We start from the raw sequence: 20,081 nt of genomic DNA, 5'->3' as shown, positions 1-20,081 counted from the left end.
TTTCTGAAGAAGGGTCTAGGCCTGAAACGTCAGCCTTCCTGCTCCTCTGATGCTGCTTGGCCTTCTGTGTTCATCCAGCTCTACACCTTGTTATCTCAGATTCTCCAGCATCTGCAGTTCCTACTATCTCTGGGTCAAAGATGAGAGACTTCAGGTATGTGGAGAGTCCATAAAATCTGGAGATGTCCTTGGAGCAGTGAAGGTTAAGAGGATATTTAATAGAGTGTTATAAATTACAAAACTAAGGAGAAGCTGTTTTTAGTGGCAGAGGATTGGTAACTCGGGGACGCAGTTTCTGGCTTTTGGAAGGCAACATCAGGAAAATGAATGTACAGAGCATGTCACCTGGAATGCATTGTCTTTAAGGACAGGGGAGGCAGCTTGTCGAAATTTTCAAAGGGAAATGGATAAATACATGAAGAAATACAAAATAAATTACAGGACTGTGGGGAAAAGTAGATGAACAAAACTAATTGGAAAGCTCTTTCAAAGCGCTGTCATAAACATCAATGAGTCCAGTGGCCGGTATCATCCTGTGAGTCTTATTTTAATACGAAATGTCTGCTAGGCTGATTCTGGGTATGGAGAGATTTCCTTCTGAGAAGTTAGTAGATTGGGCTTGTACTCATTTGGAGCCTAGAAGAATGAGATGAGACCTTGTTCAAGCATAAAGGTTATCAGGGAGCTTGACAGGGTAGATGCAAGAAGTTGTTTTGCCTTCTGGGAGTGTCTTGGACCAGAAAGCATCATCTCTGAGTATTAGGTCTTCTATTCAAGACAGAGGTGAGGAGGAGTTTATTTTTTCCCTGAGAGTAGTGGAACTGTAGAATACTTTGCTGGGATAGCTGTTGAGGCTGGCTTGTTAATTATATTCAAGGCTGAGATGGACGGATGTTTAATCGCTAAGAAAATCATGATTTGTGAGGAAAAGGCAGGAAAGTGGAGATGAGAATATAAGATCAGCCTGATCTCATTGAATGATGGAGCAGACTTGCTGAGCTGAATGACCTGCTTTTGCTTCTCTGTCTTATGACCTTAAAGTTTAGTGGTAATTGCTGCCAAATTTGAGCTATTGATGCGCTTACCTATTTTCAAATAGATTTAACGTTGTCAGGCTAATTCCAATCAACTAATGCAATTTATGGCTTCTCAAGCTGAGATAACATACAATACATGTAATATTTCAAACTGTATTGTCAGGAACTGATAGTACAATGAACACTGTATGATTTGTTGAAATCCCATATGAAAGACTGCGTTTTTGACTTGTGTGTTTGGAAATATAGTAGATTATAAGGGATTATTACCTTTGTTCACACTTCCAGCTATTGATAACATCAGAATTCACACGACACCAGGTTGTAGTCCAACAGGTTTATTTGAAGTCCCAAGCTTTCGGAGTGCTGCTCCTTCATCAGGTGACGTCACTTCACCTAAAGGTAGCAGCATTCTGACAGCTTACCATGTCAAATAAGCCTGTCAGACTGTAACCTGGTGTCGTGTGACTTCTGATTTTGTCCACTCCAATTTAAAACTGGCACCTCCACATCATAACTATTGATTACAACGGAGTGCATAACATCCCTTTGAACAGCAACCACATCAGTGTTAAGTGATTGTGTCCCCTAATTCCTGATGTATAACAGTTGGGCTTGACTCTCAAGATGTATCTCTATCTTAGCAGAATGCTAAATAAATGTTGTAACATTCTGATACTACTTTAACTATTATATGCAAAGAGATCTGTTAATGTAAGTCATTGGTTATGTGGAAGAGATTAGATTTGTGTTTTTCAATTTCTTCACCTTAATTTCATGACTCAAAAATTTTGAGCATGTTTCTCTTTCAGGTACGTTTGCATTACTAATGCTGCGCATAAAATAACTCTTCCAGGGACATGTTTGCATTCAGGAGAATTAGATTGGAAATTGGTGCACAGTTTGAATAGTCTGGAGCTTGATCAGTTTAAGTATGACCTTCAATAATTCTAAAGCTGTTCAGAAGACTTTTTAAATGTTGATCTCACATTTACGTTGGACAGTGAACTGTAGGAGGCTTAAAGAAGAGTAAATAAATATAGTTCACAGGTTTAAAAATACAAAAATGTTGGAATGTATAACTGGGAATGCAGTTAATTTGAAACAGAAGAGAAAATGGAGAAGCGGAACAAGGCAAGCAATATTAATTGGGATAATTAAATGGTGCTTCAATTTAACAAAAAGTTTTCCGTGATTTTAGTTGTATTAGATAAATATTATAGTAATCTTCTCTTGACATTTAAAGTTTATTTCAGTATCAGTATGCCAACTTTTTCAGTGACTGCCTCAAAGGATTTAAAATTCCTTGGAGCGGCCAGCAGTTCGCACTTAGATGTGTTGCCTGCCAAATCAATGCCCACTATTTTACATGACTCCAATCGTAGTTCTAACCTCTCATAGCATCAGAACATCTCACTGCAAGGCACAAATTACATCCTCTGTAACTGTGATTGCTGTCTATGATTGCTCTCCTCATCCACTGATGTGATTGACTACACAGTTGTCTTCCAACAGCTCCATCACTAAACTCCATGGGATTGCCCTTACTTGAATCCATTCTTGCCTGTCAGGAATGACCTGTCTTCCTGTTACTGCATTGTTGCCTCCATGGTCCCCCATGGATCTGTCTTTGATTTTCTCTACTTCCTCATCTACCGCCTATCAACTTTTGCTGATGTCTTCCACAGATGTAACAACATTTCTGCCTACAGCACCTGTTATGATCTCAGCTGATGTTAGTACCAGACAAGTCAGATTCCAGACAAGAACCTGGCTTGATAGATCATATTTTCATTTGTTTTGGTTTTAACAAGGCGGTCTCTCACTGAAATAGAAGCACACAATGCTGCAGGTTTTATTTTGATACTAAAATGAAAGTTTATTACAAAGAACTGAAGATAAAATAGATTTGGATTTTTCTATCTACTCATTATATAAAGTAGAGGCATAATCCCATTAATCCCAGAACACAGCCTGGTACACTGCATGAACGGAGTTTCAGGCAGTGCTTACATCAGTGTCCTTGTATCTTACACCTTGCTAAGTTTAAGTCACTCATGACTTTAATTTTTAGACTGGAACTACAAATAGCTTTTTCCTGGAACTGTCATACACCTGCTTAAATGTACTCCACTTGAAGTAAACTCTTAAGGGTTCTATTCCAAAACTTCTGGTCTGGAACTAACAAGAATTTCTCATTCTAAGGTAACCCATTTTACTATATATCCTTCCCTTCTCTGGAGCACTTTTGTGCAAAACCAATCCTACTGCCAAGGAGTTCACAGGGACTGCTCTGGTCAAAGAGAAAAATGAAATTAAAGCTCTCTCTCTCAGCAATGGGTGTTTCTCTTAAACTTAGTTCCAGAACACACTAACAAACCTGAGTTCCCATTGTTTACTTTGCTGTGTCAAAAAGCTATCTAAGTCAACAGAAGTCCAATAGTAGTGTCTCACATCAGTGGTATGGAAACTATTGGAGAAAATTCTGAAAGTGAGAATTAATCTCCATTTAGAGAAGCAAGATTTGATCAAGGATAGTCATCATAGCTTTGTCAGAGGGAGGACGTGCCTAACAAATCTGGTTGAATTTTTTGAGGAGATAACTAAGTGTCTGGATGAAGATAGTGCAGTTTGTATAGTTTACATGGATTTCAGGAAGGTCTTTGAAAGGAACCTCAGGGAAGTCTGATAACGAAGATGAAAGCACGTGGGATCCAGGGTAACTTGGCAGGTTGGATCCAAAATCCGCTTAGTAGTAGGAGACAGGGTGGTGGAAGAATGCTGTTTGTGTGAAGGAGGCTGGTGTCCAGTTGTGTACCACAGGAATTGGTGCTGGGTCCCTTTATTGTACATGATATATATAAATGATGTAGGTCAGAATGTGGGTGTGGCGACAGGGGTGGGATAATAAGTAAATTGGCAGATGAGGTGTAGATTGATCGTGTGGTTGACAGTGAGGAAGAAGGTCTTCGGTTACAGGAGACTATAAGTGGATTGGTCAGATTGACAGATGGAATTTAACCCTGAAAAGTGTGAGGTGACGAACTTAGGAAGAAGTAACTAGACAGGGAAGTACTTATGAATAGTAGGAACTAGAAGCTCAGAGGAACAGAGGGATCTTGGGGTGCTTGTCCACAAATTCCTGAAGGCAGCAGGGCAAGTTAATAGTTTTGAGCTCGTGATACATGAAGTTTCTGTGCATCTGAGGGGATTTAATGATTAACCTGAAGGTATTTCGGTAGCCATGGCGGTTTTTTTAAAAAAACCATTAAGCGTGAGTTTGGGCATGCTAATGAAAATTTTCTTACTGGAAAGTTTTAGCAAGTAAAGTTATGCATTAGATTTTCAGTTTAGAAAGGAGAGACTATAAGTAAAAAGAGCAGGAGTAGGCTATTCAGCCCTTTAATCCTGCTCTACCGTTGAATAGGTTCATGGTTGATTCAACGTTCCTTATGTCCACTTTCCTGCCCCTTCCGCACAATCCTTGATTCCTCTACTGATAAAGAATGTATCTCAGCCTTAAATATACACAAGGACACTGCCCCACAGCTCTCTGTGGCAACGAGGTCCAAACACTTTCAATCCCCTGAGAGAAGAAATCCCTCCTCATCTCAGTCACAAATTGGCACCCCTTTATCCTAAGCATATGCCCTCTGGTCCTAGACACTCCCATGAAGCCAGAGATTTTTTTTTCTTTTTGATTTGGACAACCACCAATAGGTTGTGAAAAAAGACTTTTTGGTGTCAGTTGGATAGTTTGCTGAAGTGTGGGCAAATGCTGGATGTGTAAAACGTTTGATCCTGAGAAAGGGAGGAAGGTTCCAACCATTAGGAAAGATGTTACCTCAATGCGAACAGTTTAATTTGTAAGTTCCTGATCAGATATGTTTGGTTAAACCCCTGAAGGCATACAATCAGTTATGCTATAACGCGATAGTTGCGTTCCTGAGCAATATTGCATTATAGAAAATCAGACTATAGAAATAATGGGGCCTATGAGAAAAGCAGAATTAGGGCAGACCATCAAAAAATATAACTCAAAATAGTTCAGAAATTGCTCAAAAATCACTCAAAAGCCTAACACAAATGATAGCACAGTTTGTATAAATGTTTAATTCATATCTAATTATGAAATAAAAGTAAATTTAGCACTTTACCTTGAGAAAATGTCAAGATGACGTGATGGGGAAGAGGTTTTGGGGTGGTCTAGGCCCGAAACGTCAGCCTTCCTGCTCCTCTGATGCTGCTTGGCTTGCTGTGTTCATCCAGCTGTACACCTTGTTATCTCAGGTTTTGAGGTTGCTCTGTTGTTAATGCAGGGGCTGAGGGTCATCATCATCACTACCTTCAGGTGCAGTTGTGGTTGCAGGGTTAGGACGAAAAATAGTTCATCCAGGGGTGGTTGGCTGTGGTTCATCGTCTTCTGACTGTTTCTTGGGGTTGGCTTAAAAAAGACATCCAGTTTTTGCTGCTTTGCCTTTTTTCTTCTTTGATGAAGAAGCTGTTCATAGGATGCCAAATAAGATCTTATTTCATGAACTGCTGCCCTGCTGCATTCTGCATTGTAATCGTTGTCCTCTAAGAGTTGCAACTGCTTCTCAATTTCCCTCAGGATAGAAAAAAAGCAGAAATGGAAAGCTCTCATGGTGCTGCTCCTGGACTTCATCTTCTTCATCTCCAGCTTCCACTTGCCTCTCAGCAACAAGTTGTTGTAGGTCAGCTGTAGAGAGGTCTTCAAAGTGGCACTCAAGCTGCTCAACATCCTCACTCTCGACTTCTTCAAATCCAACTTGCTTTGCAAGATCAACACAATGTTCTTTGATTCTTGGGAGCTTCTCTGACGGATCAAAGCCTTTAAAATCTTGAAAGAAATTCTGGGAGAGGCTTCTGTCAAACTACATGCAAGGAGTCCTTAATGACATCACCCCAGGCCTCCACGATAATGTCAATTGCATTCTTGATGTTAAAGCTCTTCCAAAATTGAAGAACACTGTCCTTATCCCCCTCAGTGGCTGCAATCAGCCTCTTAAATCGCGTTATAAGCAACACAAATTCACGTTTTAGCAACAGTGTTCCACTATTCGTTAGTTGCGTTATATCTAATTCGTGTTGCTGGAACACGTGTTATAGCAGAACCGACTATAGTGTAATAAGAAGACATACGGGACACTTGCCTTTGTCCATTGAGGCATAGATTAAAAGGGTAGGAAGTTATGTGGAGCTGTACAGAACTTGGTTAGGGCACAGCTGGATACTCTGTACAGTTTTGGTCACCACACTAAAGGAAGGATTTCATTGCATTGGAGGGGGTGCAGAGGAGATTCCCCAGGATGTTGCCTGTGATAGAGCAGACCAGCTATGAAGAGAGAATGGATGAGCTCTGGTTGTTTTCTTTGTAGGAGAGAAGATTGACATTGTGGGGTGTGGTGAGAGAGGTGTATAAGACTGAGGGGCATGGACAGGGTGGATAGAAAACAGCTGTTCTCCTTAGTTGAACAATCAATAACAAGGGGGCACAATTTTAATGTGGAGGGTAGGAGGTTAGAGGTATTTAAGGAATTTTTTTTCACCTAGAGGGTGTCTGAAATTCACTGCCTGGGAAGGTAGTTGAGGTGGGTAACCTCACAACCTTTAAAAGTATCTGGATGAGCACTTGAAATGTCATAACAAGTGGGAAAATGGGGCCTAGTGTAGATTTAGCACAGTTTTGGCAGTACAGACTCGATGGGCCAAAGGGCTGTTACGTATTGTACGATTATATGAAAACCCATTCACTCTAAAGCTACGCTTCAAAACCATTTTTAAAGGAAATCACAATGGCTACAGAAAGCTTTACAAGTTAATTATTAACTCAGACACACGGAAAATCTACTAGTTACTAACTCAAAACCAGAAACCTGAATTCACAACAAATAGCATTAAAAATTATATATAAAACCACACTGTTTATATCACATGCCCGGTTCTACCTTTTCCAATGCCTTGCTGCTGACTGTCTTCTTTCCAGTAGTTCGTCGTGGACAAGTTGCCATATCCTGTAGCAAAACCTTGCCTTCAATCACGATCACAGATCCATGATCTTGCAACTGATTCCATTATCTTCTTATACACTGAAGATGAACCAAACTGTTGAAAACTGAACTGAATTATCAGACCAAGTCTGAACATCTGACCCATATCCTCACCATCACATAACCAACTATTTCTGTCTCTGTAACATTGATTCGTGCCTCTCCCTCAGCCCATCTTTTTCTGAAACAGTGCTCTGCATTTGTCACTCAACCATTTCAAAAATGACATGAGCAGCCCCTCCATTCTTTTCTCTTCCTCTCTCTTTCTCTTTCTCTCTCTCTCTCTGTCTGTCTGTTTCTCTCTCTCTCTATAAACTTCAGCTCAAACAATAAAAAGAACCTGCCGCGGAGTAGGACTTCAACCCCCAGAATTCTGACTGAGTGGAAAAATGCCCCCACTGAGCCACTAACAAGCTGACACAAATCAAACCTTGAAGTCTTGAAAGTACTTAATGTCAGTTTTGATTGGAGGGAGAGATATGTGAAGTTAAGGAATGAGACGAAATGTTAGTACAGATGACTGAAAACTTGGTCAAAGATGTAGGTTTCAGGGTGAGTTTTAAAAGAGAAATGTGAAGGAGAGGGGCAGAAATTTAGGGAAGGAATTGCATGGTTTAGTTCCTGGGCAGCTGAAGGCCAAGCCACCAGTAAAAGGAGACACTAAATTAAGGGTGCTTAAAAGGGCAAAATTATAGGAGTGCAGGTATCTCAGAGTTGGGGGTCTGAAGGACTTTACAGTGATGCCAGCCTTCAACAATTTGCTTCATTTTACATTATATTAGGAAACAGTTGAAGATGCTGGATACCGCAAAGCTCATGGGCCCTGACCATGTTCCGGCAGTAGTGCTGAATATTTGTGCTCCAAAACTAGTCATACACCAGTCAAGCTTTTTTCACTGTTTCAGTACAATTACAACATTAGCACCTATTATTGTGGAAAATTGCCCAGGTATATCCTATCCACAAAAAGCTGGACAAATTCAACCTAGCCAATTACCACTCCATCAGTCGCCTTTCAATCATTAATGAGATGATATAAGGTATCATCAGCAGTGCTTGCTTAAAATAACTTGCTCAGCAACACTCCATTTGGTTCTGTCAAATCTTTGTGGATCCTGATTTCAGTGCAGCCTTGGTACAAACACGGACAAAAGAGTTAAAATATCACAAGGGGAAGTGGGGTAACTGCTCTTGACACTGAGGCAAATTTTACAATGTGTGTCATCAAGGAACCCTAGCAAAACTGGGGTTGATGGCATCAGGGAAAACACTATGCTTGTTGTACTCCTAACCAGCACAAAGGAAGAAAGTTGTGCTTGTCAGATGTCAATCTTCTTAGTCCCAGGACATCTCTTCAAGAGTTCCTCAGGATAGTAGCCCAAGCCCAACCATCTTAAACTACTTTATCAATGAGCTTCCCTCCATAATAAGGTCAGAGGTGGGGATGTTTGCTGATGATTGTTTAATTGTCGCACCACTTGCAAGTCGTCATGTTGAAGCAATCTGTATCCAAATGCAGCCGGATGTGAATGTTGTTCAGGTTCAGGTTGGTAAGTGGCAAGTCATATTCATGCGACGCATGTGTCAGGTAATGACCATTACTAATGAGAAAAGATCCAACCATTTTTTAATGGCATTACCATTACTGAATTTACCACTATCAACATATCCTCTGAGTCTAGTCTCGTGTGCATCCAACATTCCTGTTCCACAACCGGTCCAATATTCTGGAATTTGCTTCTCAAAACAGCTCCAATTCTCCTCCCTTACAATCTGTCTTAAAATCCACCTGTTTGAAAATGCTTTTTATGATCCTTCCTAAGATCTTTCTTCATGTGTCTATTTTTCCTTTCAGTTCTGTGAAACATCTTCAGAATTTTTTTTCTCTTTTCCCCGTCCCCAATATCCATTACCAGTCATTCATCTTCATTAGACAGAACATATTTATTGCTGTCTTGAATCCGCAAAATTCAGTTATCCACTCTTCATTTTTACTGATGCTGCTCTCAACCTCTCTGCAGGGGACTGTATAGAAGTGTCACATCATTACTCAGTTTCTGTAAATAAAGATATCAGACAATACCTTTTAACTTTGCAGTTGAAGATTTTTTTTTTCAGGAAACTTGTGAAATTTTGTCACAGTCAAAGGGTTAACTTCATAACTTGTGGTTATCAAACATTAAAGAAAACACACAACTGCACCATTAGCAAATGCACAAACCATATTCCATTATATACTGATAAACAGTGACATGCAGTTATCTTACATTAAAATGTGGTTCTGCCTCGTGTGATATGCAGGTTTCTTTAAATTTCTTACTCTGCAATTTTTAAAAATATGAATCCTAGAAATTGTGTTATTTTCCAGGTAGCTTTTTCCCTCCCAGTCTTGTCTTTTTTTTTGATTTGTCTCCACGCTGAAAGTGAGGGAAAAGCTTAGCATTTTTGGTACAAGTTGCATGTCTATTATTTGAAAATAACTTGTTAGTTTTGATATGTATTACTAATACTTTGTATAAAATGCAATTCATTATCATAACGCTGATCCATTAACTGTACTTCTGTGATCTTGCTTGCTGAAAAATTGACATTTAATTTCTGGTGTTCTGTGTTATCTACATGATATCCATCAGAATGACCTTTGTTGAAGGGCGTAATTTTGAATCAAATAAATTTTAGCAAACAACATATTTGTATATATGGTGTTTGATGGTAGCACATTGCATTTGAGATAACTGTAGTAAATCCACTCATTCCCAATAATGCGCAGAAATTAATCTAAACTAAATGAGACGTACTCGTTCTTTCTCTACACGAAAGGATAAATGGCTGCAAAATCAATTGCCAGGAAAAGTTTCAAAATATTTGTTTTTAAATTTATCCACGAGAAACTGAATACAGCAAAGAATCAAGTTATTTATTTTAAATACCTGGAACCTGATACTGAAAAACCAAGAAATTCCCAGTAAAACAGGTCTTGTCTAATTGCATTGCCAAGTTACACTTTAAAATGTTGTATTCTCATCATGACCATTTTTTTAAATGTCCTGAGCTATGCAGTTGTTCCAGTGGCATTTGCTAAAATTTATGCTGAAACAAAAATACTACCTGGTAGTTGTGATCTTCATATGTGGTTGAATTACCTTCAAAAACCTATTCAAAATAGTCTGTGCCCTACCAAACCTAACCTTTGGTCAGTCTCACTTGCTGACCTACTTTGGATTCTAGTTTGCAGTGCATTACGATTTCAACTTGTTCAACATGCCTTTTAATTATGTCCTCAGATTCTTATCTTTGCAGTTATTTTTCCAGCTCTATGTATTTTTCTTCTCTCTCCTGATTACATTATTCTTCTGACTCTTGATTTTGTGCACTGCCACATTCCTTCTTGTCCCAACACTGGCAACAGAATTTCAGCTGCTTGGGTCTTAATCTTCAGGATTATTTATTTAAAACTCTCTACCATTTTTTCCTTTTCATAAATTGGTTTTCAAAATAACTTTTTTTGATTAAGCCAGTGTTCCTAATTGTCCATTTCTGCCTTGCTGTTGTCTGTTTCCTTGGATCTGTCTGTGAAAGGCCTTCTGACATTTCTGACATTCAGGGCTATATAAATATATGATGTCGCTCCTAACAGTAGCAGCACAAGATATTGTGGTTTATGCACACTATGTAGGGACATCAGTTTACATGAAACATTTAATTGGAATCTTAACTACCCATGGAGTACTATGTCTCAGGTTCCACTTCAGGAAAAAATGCTTTTATGAATTTAAGGAAATTTTTTGAAAGTATGCTGAAATTCAAGATACTTGTGCAAGGGAATGAAGCAAGTTCTCTGATCTTCAATACAATCAGTAATGATTTCAAAAACAATCCTCAACACTGTGACAGTGCATTTTTAAAGATGGTGAATGAATGTAGTGGTGCTGTATGCTACACTATATTTTTTCCTAGAGCTGAAATCTGTAGTTGGCATAGTTAAGTTGCTGTTTCATTTTTTTTTAACTGCCATAATGTTTAGTTGAAGAAGCTATTCTTGCAGACACTTCAAATGTGCTTTGTCATTTATTCAGCTTTGGTTACTCAGGGTAGAAAACAAAAATTTGTCATTGTCAACTGTGTGCTCCCAGTTAATTTTAATCCATATAATCATATGTCTTCAGTTATGTTACATTATGGCTCTGTGAAACAATCTGCTGATTTATAGCAAAAACACAGTTAATGATTAAATGACAATTTTGCTAAGTGGCAATATTACATTAATGTCATCAGTACTTTCTGCTGCAACTTGTATTTCATACTTTTCTTTGAACCATTTGCTCTTCACTGTGGTTTCTCTCTGAATAAAAGAATTTAAATTAGAAAAGATTGTTCTTCTCTGCATACGTAGAGTAATTTTTGTAATTTGTGAAGATAATCAGATTCATAGGTGAAATGAGTTTTAGTAGTGTTAGTTGAGTTTACACATTTCATTAGACCTTTGCAACTGACAATTTCAGCTTTGAGTGGATGTAAAAATTGAACAATGCAACTGCAGACTGAATGGAAAAATGTCACAAAATGGCTTTGACAAGTATTTTTGTATTCAGTGTGGCTTCTATTTTACCCACATGACAGATCTGATTTTTCTTTTCTCAATCTCTGACAGTTCATACTCCATAGAAGGTCGCTGAGAATAATTAACCTGCAGCTAAAACAGGTTTAGAAATCATACTTGCTGGAATAATTTAGCCATTGAAGTAGATTTCTCTCATTTAGCACAAGATGGTGCTGCAGTATTGTACTGCATAGTTGATTCCAATTTGCTAAAATTGGTCTGTTGTTGCTTTCATGATACAATAGTCAGTACAGCATAGTCAACTATACCCGAGTTGCAAATGTTTACTTTTCAGTAATTCCCAAACCTATTGCACCAACCAAAACTAATGTGTGAAGGATGAAACAAAATATATATGACAAACTTCACATTGTGATTTTTAATTACAGGAAAACTTGCAGACGCTGGGTACAGAAATAGAACGTCTGATCAAGTGCCAGCATGAATTAGAGCAGCAACTAAAGCATTGAATTGGCACCAATCTCTGTTTAAGCAACTCCATTGTGAATTCAGGAGAACAGGTGCTGGACAGGCAGAGAACTCACATCACTCATGACTTGGACAAGTATATCTTATCTGCAGTCTGCAAGAAGATAATGTTGCTTCCACCAACACGCAGGTTTGAAATATTCAGTATGCTGCAATGAACTGATTTTTCTGGAACCTTTACTTTCTGAAACAAATTTTAAGTTAACACGTCCAAATTTACACACACATTACTGTGATCTGCTACAAAAATAATGAAAGACGACTGCTGAATCTACACAGCATAGTAATTAGTGGATATTGACCATTCTTCTGTGCTCTTTGCTCTTTAAGGGAAAAAAAAAGCAATGAACATTGTGCATTTTTACTTGAGCATAGTTTTTTTCTGACATTTGGGGTTTGTGCTGCAATTATGCAATACGACACCTGATCATTTTTTTAGCAGACAGCTCAAGTGATTTTTAATTTTAGACTCCATTTGACTTAGTGGAAACCTAAATTCCTATATTGCTGAGGCAAATAAAGTGCATATCCATCCTACTGTCTGCCAAATCTTGCTTCATTACTTTGACACTAAAGGTTCTCAATGACATTTCTGCAATTGAGCGTTCATTTCCATTTACATTGTAGTATGAATGTATTGTTTGGTAAACTGAACTACTGATGCAATTAACTGACCAATAAATCAAATCTAGAAAATAGGTTTGGCTTTTCAATAATCAAATGCCTATGTGAAATAAGTTTCTAATATGATAATAGAATGTTATCAATGCTGATTATTGCAGAATAGTTCAATTTATAAAATAAGATTTTGAAAGAAAGGTGATCTTGTTTTATTAAAAAGGAAACTAAGATAGTGTCCAGATTAATTATGAATTATGTGATTCATTTCTCACAAATAGTGTGCATTTATCAATCCATTAACTTCAAATTTGTCAGTCATCCAATCAGTACTCCTGTTTAATCAGGAATTTGATGTTACCATTGCATGAGAGTTGACTATTTTATACGAAACCAAATTACTCCCTGCAAAATATAATAGAAATGCACTTTAAACTTAAATAATTACCTTCCAAGTTGCACAGTATCTGTAATGGATCATAGTGCATATACCTTTCTTAATTTTTTTTTCACCTGTTTCAGTTTATATTTTGTTTGCAGTCCATTCACCATTTGTTGTGAAAGTGATGTGGTAGTTTATTTTGAAAATTAATTTGTACAATTAAGTTGTAGATACATTTCTGTATAAAGAGCACAGTTTTTAAAGTGTTAATCTATATTATGTATATATGGAATACTGGATTAATAAATTACACTGTCTTATTTTGTTATGCTAGCTTATTGGAGGAGTACCTTCTTTCAAAATGTATTTCTGCCTATATATCATTTATTTCGAAAGAGCAGTGAATTCCATTAAACTCACTTGACTCTCTAAATATTAGACATGAGTATTCATTCAATAACTGGGATGTTGCATTTGGTTGTTTTGTGCTTGAAATATGGTTCCTTGACTGGTATCTACCAAATGTCTTTGTTAGATGCAGAATACCAAAATGCAATCAGCGAAATTTCTTCCATGTTGAATTAATAAATTCATTTTACCCAGCAGGTTACTGTCCTTTTAAGAAAAAGGAATGAACTTGTAGTACTATAGCTCCTTTCCCAACTTCAGTTTGTCCCAAAGCACTTTATAGTCAACAGTGTATTTTTTGAAAGGTTGTAATGCAGGAAGCATGGCAGCCAATTTGTGAATAGGAAGGTCCACAGACTGATATTGATTGGATCATCATCTATTTCACTGATGACGTTTGTAGGATAAATATATACCAGGACCTATGAATAGTTCTCCTTCTTTTCTTTGAAATCATGCCATGAAATCTTTTCATTCCACCTGACAGAACAGACTCAGTTTAATATCTCATCTAAAAGATGTTCTACATCTCTGCCAATTTGTTTAATGAGGAAGTAACACCACTGTTACTGCCATAAGTACTAAACTTAAGTTCTGTTGGCATTGGAGGCAGAAAATGAGTCCAGTGTTATCTGGAGTGGAAGTGATACTTGGGTTTGAAGCCTCAAGCCATTGCTGCTAACTCTGTGAAAGAGAATGCTATGGATGAACTGAATTGTTATAGAAAGGCGAGAGAATAAATGGAGCATGCAGAGATTTCTTTGGGAGGCATTTGGAAAGAACAAGTGTCTGAACTGCATGTTGTTTTTTCAACCCCTGTGTAGAAAGATGCACACTCTGTTATAATTAATCTTCCACCTAGAGATGCATGCAAAAATTCGAAAATTATTCAATATTAGATAACTATCCTGCAAATTATGTCATTGTGTTTTTCCATGTTCAGCATTTTAATTTGCTTGTGAAAGAACCTAAGAGGCAGAATATCTAATATAACTGTTGAAATCAGCATTAACTTTACATTATGAATACCACAATGTAGCTCCTATTTAGTGAGACACAAGCAGATTAATTTCCAGGCTTGAAACGTAAAATGACGTTTTGTAACTCTGATGCAACATGTTACTAAAGGTAGAAGTGATTTTAAAGAAAAAGTCCCCATCAAGCTGAATTGTTAAAGCCTCTGATTTCCTCTGCACAGGTAATGAAATGCTTTCACTATCATTCAACCAGTATGGAACTTCTCTAACTTTTAGGAACGTTAGCAGAGAAAAGGGGGAATGATTTAAGATAATGTTTAGAATACCTGTGCCTTGTCTTATTGAAGGGAGGCTTTGATTATCCTATGTTACCATGCTACTTTTCAACACTATTGTACAATTTAAATTTGGGCAGGGTAGAGTTTCTTTTGAAATAATTTTATTGGTCAGTTCATTGAGTATAGGAGAGGGAGGTCATGTTGTGGCTGTATAGGACATTGGTTAGGCCACTTTTGGAATACTGTGGGCAAATCTGATCTCCCTGCTATAGGAAGGATGTTATGAAACTTGAAAGGGTTCAGAAGAGATTTACAAGGATGTTGCCAAGGTTAGAGAGTTTGAGCTATAGGGAGAGAATGAATAGGCTGAGACTATTTTCCCTGGAGCATCACAGGCTGAGGGGTGATCTTATAGAGGTTTATAAAATCATGAAGGGCATGGATAGGGTGAATAGCCAAGTCTTATCTCTGGGGTGGGGGGGTCTAAAACTAGAGGGCATAGGTTTAAGGTGAGAGGGGAAAGATTTAGAATGAACATAAGGGGCAACTTTTTCACGCAGAGGGTGTTGCTAGTATGTAACGGGGTCCCAGAGGAAGTGGTGGAGGCTGGTACAATTACAACATTTGAAAGGCATCTGGATGGATAGGCAGATAGAAAGGGTTTAGAGGGATATGGGCCAAATGCTGGCAAATAGGACGAGATGTACTTAGGATATCCGGTTGGCATTGACGAGTTGGACCGAAGTGTCTGTTTCCATGCTGTACATCTCTATGACTCTATGACTAATTTTCTTTAACAGACCAAGTTGAGACTATCTTGCCTCCTGTTGGCATTGGCATGAACCAACAATCATTTGATCACTATCTCCCTAATTATAATGTTCTAAATCAGTGGGAAGAAACTTGAATTTATTATTTTTTTTCCCTAACGCAGAGGGATTTTGACCCATACTGCTTAACTATTTAAAATACATGTTCAACTTGGTGAAATTTGAGTAGTTCTGTATAGTTTTAAGATTACCCACTGTGTAGTGCGCACATTGTCAGCTGAAGAGTTTTTCAGTTAATTCCTCCTAATTAACAAAAGCATAAAGCCATAGAACTCCTTACAATCTTGTTGCTCAATGTGTGGTCCAGTGAAATTAGACAATTAACAAAACTAATTACCACTTGCCATACCAAATTAGACATGGGCAGGGGGAGGGCATAACATTGTACTGTAGCAAAAATGTTTTTGTGTTAACAATCCAGAGGCTGGGACCAATGTTCCAGAGACATGAACACAGCAGCCAATGAAATTTAAAGGTAATTAATTGCTAAAAAGAGAAGTTGAATACTTTCATTTTGCACTCATCAAAATTAGGATGCAGGAAACAGACTTTAGAAAAAAAAAACATTTTATACAGAATGTGAAGAAGCTGCTGATTAGTTGGGCCATAATTAGCACGGTGATGCAGCGAGAACAGTTAACTGTCAATCTTAATTCTCAGACAAAGCAGATTCCGATTGGTCATGGCATTGATTGAATTGCATTTAATGGTGGATATAATTACCTATTGCTCGCAAGCACGGGTCAGTTCAGCATGGCTAAGAAAAGTATACCTACCATTAGATGTGATTCTGTTATTGGAAACCATTTATTAAATAATCTGGACTGTGCTAAGAGTTACACCAAAAACCAATTTAAGATCATCAGCTAGGCCCACAATTTGCACATGCTAGAAGCTATGTAAATTCTCAGGACCCTGTTTTATGTAGGCAAAAGGAATTTGTACATGCATTGCACCTTTTTGAAAAAAGGAGTAACGGATACAACCAAAATCTGCTACACCCCTATGACAATACCCTGACCAATTAGTGTCCATCTGTCTGGTCTGAGAATTAAGATTGACAATTAACTGCCAATGATAATACAGTCAATTAGTGCCCTCATCTCACGTATATTATATATAAAATGGTGTCTTTTTTCAAGTCTGTTTCTTGCATCCTAATTCTGATGAGTTTGTGATGAAACACTTCAACTTCTCATCTCCTGTTTATCTAATTAATTAGCTGAAAAATAAAGCTAATCTTGGTATTGATGTTTATGAAACTATCACATTGTCATAAAGATTTATGTGGTTCACTAATATTCTTTTGGTAAGGATGACAAGTTTCCTTTTCTAATCTAGTCTATGTGACTCCAGACCCACAACAATGTGACTGCCCTCTGAAATGGCCAAGCAAGCTACTTGATTACCTTCTTGAGGACAGTTAGGCATAGGCAATAAATGCTGGTCTTGCTGGTGCTGTTCACAGCCCACAAAAGAATAAAAAAACTGATCTGTCTATTTACCATATCCCAGAAAGCAGTTTGCTCCCATTACTTTGTTCATGTGATAGCTCTTCCTTGATGATCAATTTTCTGTGAAAGCAGGTTCTATACTGTTACTGAATTGAGATGTCTGCTATTGGGAAAATCTTTATCGTGCACAGGCTTATTGGGTTGTGATGGACTGACTGAGTATTTTTTAATTCATTAATGGGATGAGGGAGTTACTGGCTAGGCCAGCATTTGTTGCCCAGAGGGTAGTTGAGAGTCAGCACATTGCTGTGGATCTGGAGTCGCATGTGGGCCACACCAGATAAAGATGGCAGTTTCCTTCCCTAAAATATTAGTGAACCACATGGGGTTTTTTGGCAATGGATAATGGTAATCATTCGACTCCTAATTTCAGATTTTTTAAAAAAAAATTGAATTTAAATACCACCATTTGCCATGGTGAAATTCGAACCCAGAGCCACAGAACATTACCTGGGGACCTGGGAGTGATGCCTGTTGTGTCATTGGACATTATAGCAAGCTGCAAGGTTAGGCATTCACCATCATGTCCTGGAATGATGCCCCTGTTCTGGCACTAACTATTGAGTCAAATTCCTGGAGCTCTCTCTTATATTGTTACTGGGAAGCAGGTGTACCACATGAACTGCAGCAGTTCAAGAAAACTGTTCATTGCCACCTTCTTGAAGGCAATTAGAAAGTGGCAGAAAAGGCCATTGTTAGAAGAAGGAATTTAAAAACAAATCATAGTCACAGCAGGAGGAGCTTGCAACCTTCCAAAAGGTGGTGTGATTTTACCCCACAAAAAGTATATTTTTGCTTGTTTTCTAAATATAGTGTTACCCTCTGCCTACCCTACCCTAAATTAGCTTCTACATTTTTATTCTTATTTTTATTTTAAAGTAGTAGTACACTTTTATAGAGTCATTGAGGCATACAGCATGGAAACAGACCTTTCGGTCCAACCAGTCCATGCCGACCATAATCCCAAACTAAACTAGTCCCACCAGCTTGTTCCTGGCTCACATCCCTATTCATTTATCCATCCAAACATCTTTTTAAGTGTTGTAATTGTACCTGCATTCACCACTTCATCAGGAAGGTTCATTCCACATGCAAACCACCCTCTGTAAAAAAAATTGCCTCGTCGTTTTCAAATCTGTCTCCTCTCACCTTAAAAATGTGCCCCCTAGTCTTGAAATTCCTCAATTTATGGAAAAGACAACTACCATCAACTCTATCTGTACCTCATTATTTTATAACCTTCTATCAGGTTACCTGTTAACCTCCTACACTCTGGTGGAAGCAATCCCAGCCTATCCAGCCTTTCCTTATAACTCAAAACTTACATACTTGGCAACCATCAAATCTCTTCTGAACCCTCTCCAGCTTGATAATATCCTTCCTATAAATGGGCAACCAGAACTGGACACAGTACTCCAGAAGAAGCCTCACCAATGTCCTGTACAACCTCACCAATGTCCTGTACAACACTCCAACTCCTATACTTAAAGGTCTGAGCAATGAAGGCGAGTGTGGCAAATGCCTTATTAACCATCCTGGCTATAGGTGAAGCAAACTTTAAAGAATTATGTACCTGCACCCTAGATCCCTCTGTTCTACAACACTGCCATTGATTGTATAATTTCCTTGTTTGTTGTACTAAAATGCAATACCTTGTATTTATTCAGACTAAGCTCAATCTGGCCTTTTCAGCCCATTGACCCATTTGCTCAAGATTTCTTTGTAATCTTAGAAAATCTTCTTCATTGTCTACAATGCCTCCAATTTTGGTGTCATCCGCAAACTTACTAACTGTATCTTCTATATTCTCATTCAAATCATTTATATAAATGGCAAACAAAAGAGGACCCAGAACCAATCCCTGTGGAACACCGCTGGTCACAGGCCTCCAGTCCAAAAAGCAACCCTCCACCATTACTGTCTGTTTCCTGCCGTTAAGCCAATTGTGTATCCAATTGGCAAGCTCACCCTGAATCCTATGTGACCCAACTACTAATTAGTCTATCATGTGGAACCTTGTCAAAGGCTGTCCTAAAATCCAGACAAACAATGTCTACTGCTCTGCCATCATCAACCTTTTTGGTAACTTCCTGGAAAAACTCAATCAAGTTTGTGAGACATGATTTTCCTTGCAGACAACCATGCTGACTATCCCTAATCAATTTTTGCCTTTCTAAATGTCCATAAATCCTAGCTTTCAACACCTTCAACAATTTACCCACAACCAAAGTCAGACTCGTAGGTCTACAGTTCCCCGGTTTCTCCTTATGATCGTTCTTAAACAAAGGTACAACATTAGCCAGACTCCAGTCATCGGGCACCTTGCCTTTAGTTATAGATGATTCAAATATTTCTGCAAGGGGTCTCGTAATTTCCTCCCTTCCTTCCCACAACATTCTAGGACACGTTTGATCAGGTCCTGGAGATTTATCCACCTTTATATTCTCTAAGACCTCCCGAACTTCCTCTTCTGTAATGTGAACTGTTTTTAAAACATAGAAGTTTTGCTGCGTTCTCTAGACCCTGTTTCTTTCTCCACAGTAAGAACTGTCTAATGGTGGTTCAGTGATGTATGAGTTCAGAATAGTGCCAGCAATGTGGTTTCCATTCCTGCTCCTGCCTCCTTATCTTGCCACCCCCCTCCCTCCTTACCCAGAGCAAGGATAAACCACTGCTGACAAAAACTGCCAGGCCACAGGGGCCAGAATGAGGCTTCGGCAACCAATGAGCCAAGAAGCTGCCTCGGGCAGAGTACACGGGCAATAGAATTGATTTGGTTCCCGCAGAAGTTCATTGCAGCGCTGATGGTAGCGTTGCCCGCTCCTCAGGAGCTCTGTTCTAAAATGCCTGTGTCAAATTGTTGATGAAACTACAAGC

General features: G+C 38.4%; 1 protein-coding gene across 4 annotated transcripts in view; it reads left to right on the top strand.

Annotated features, from left to right (window-relative positions):
- The window catches only part of ccdc186 (coiled-coil domain-containing protein 186), a 115,035-nt gene extending 102,301 nt beyond the window's left edge, over positions 1–12,734 (top strand). For all 4 annotated transcript variants that reach the window (XM_048609047.1, XM_048609045.1, XM_048609048.1 and 1 more), the window contains one exon: positions 12,098–12,734. In XM_048609047.1, the coding sequence (XP_048465004.1) occupies positions 12,098–12,178 (81 nt within the window). In that variant the 3' untranslated portion in view covers positions 12,179–12,734. The remainder of the gene's footprint in view (positions 1–12,097) is intronic.
- The last annotated feature ends 7,347 nt before the right edge of the window (positions 12,735–20,081 follow it).

Source organism: Rhincodon typus, chromosome 20 (assembly GCF_021869965.1).
Source record: "Rhincodon typus isolate 14 chromosome 20, sRhiTyp1.1, whole genome shotgun sequence".
NCBI lineage: Eukaryota > Metazoa > Chordata > Chondrichthyes > Orectolobiformes > Rhincodontidae > Rhincodon > Rhincodon typus.
Note: the sequence above shows the minus strand (reverse complement) of the source record. Positions and strands in the feature narration are given on the sequence as shown.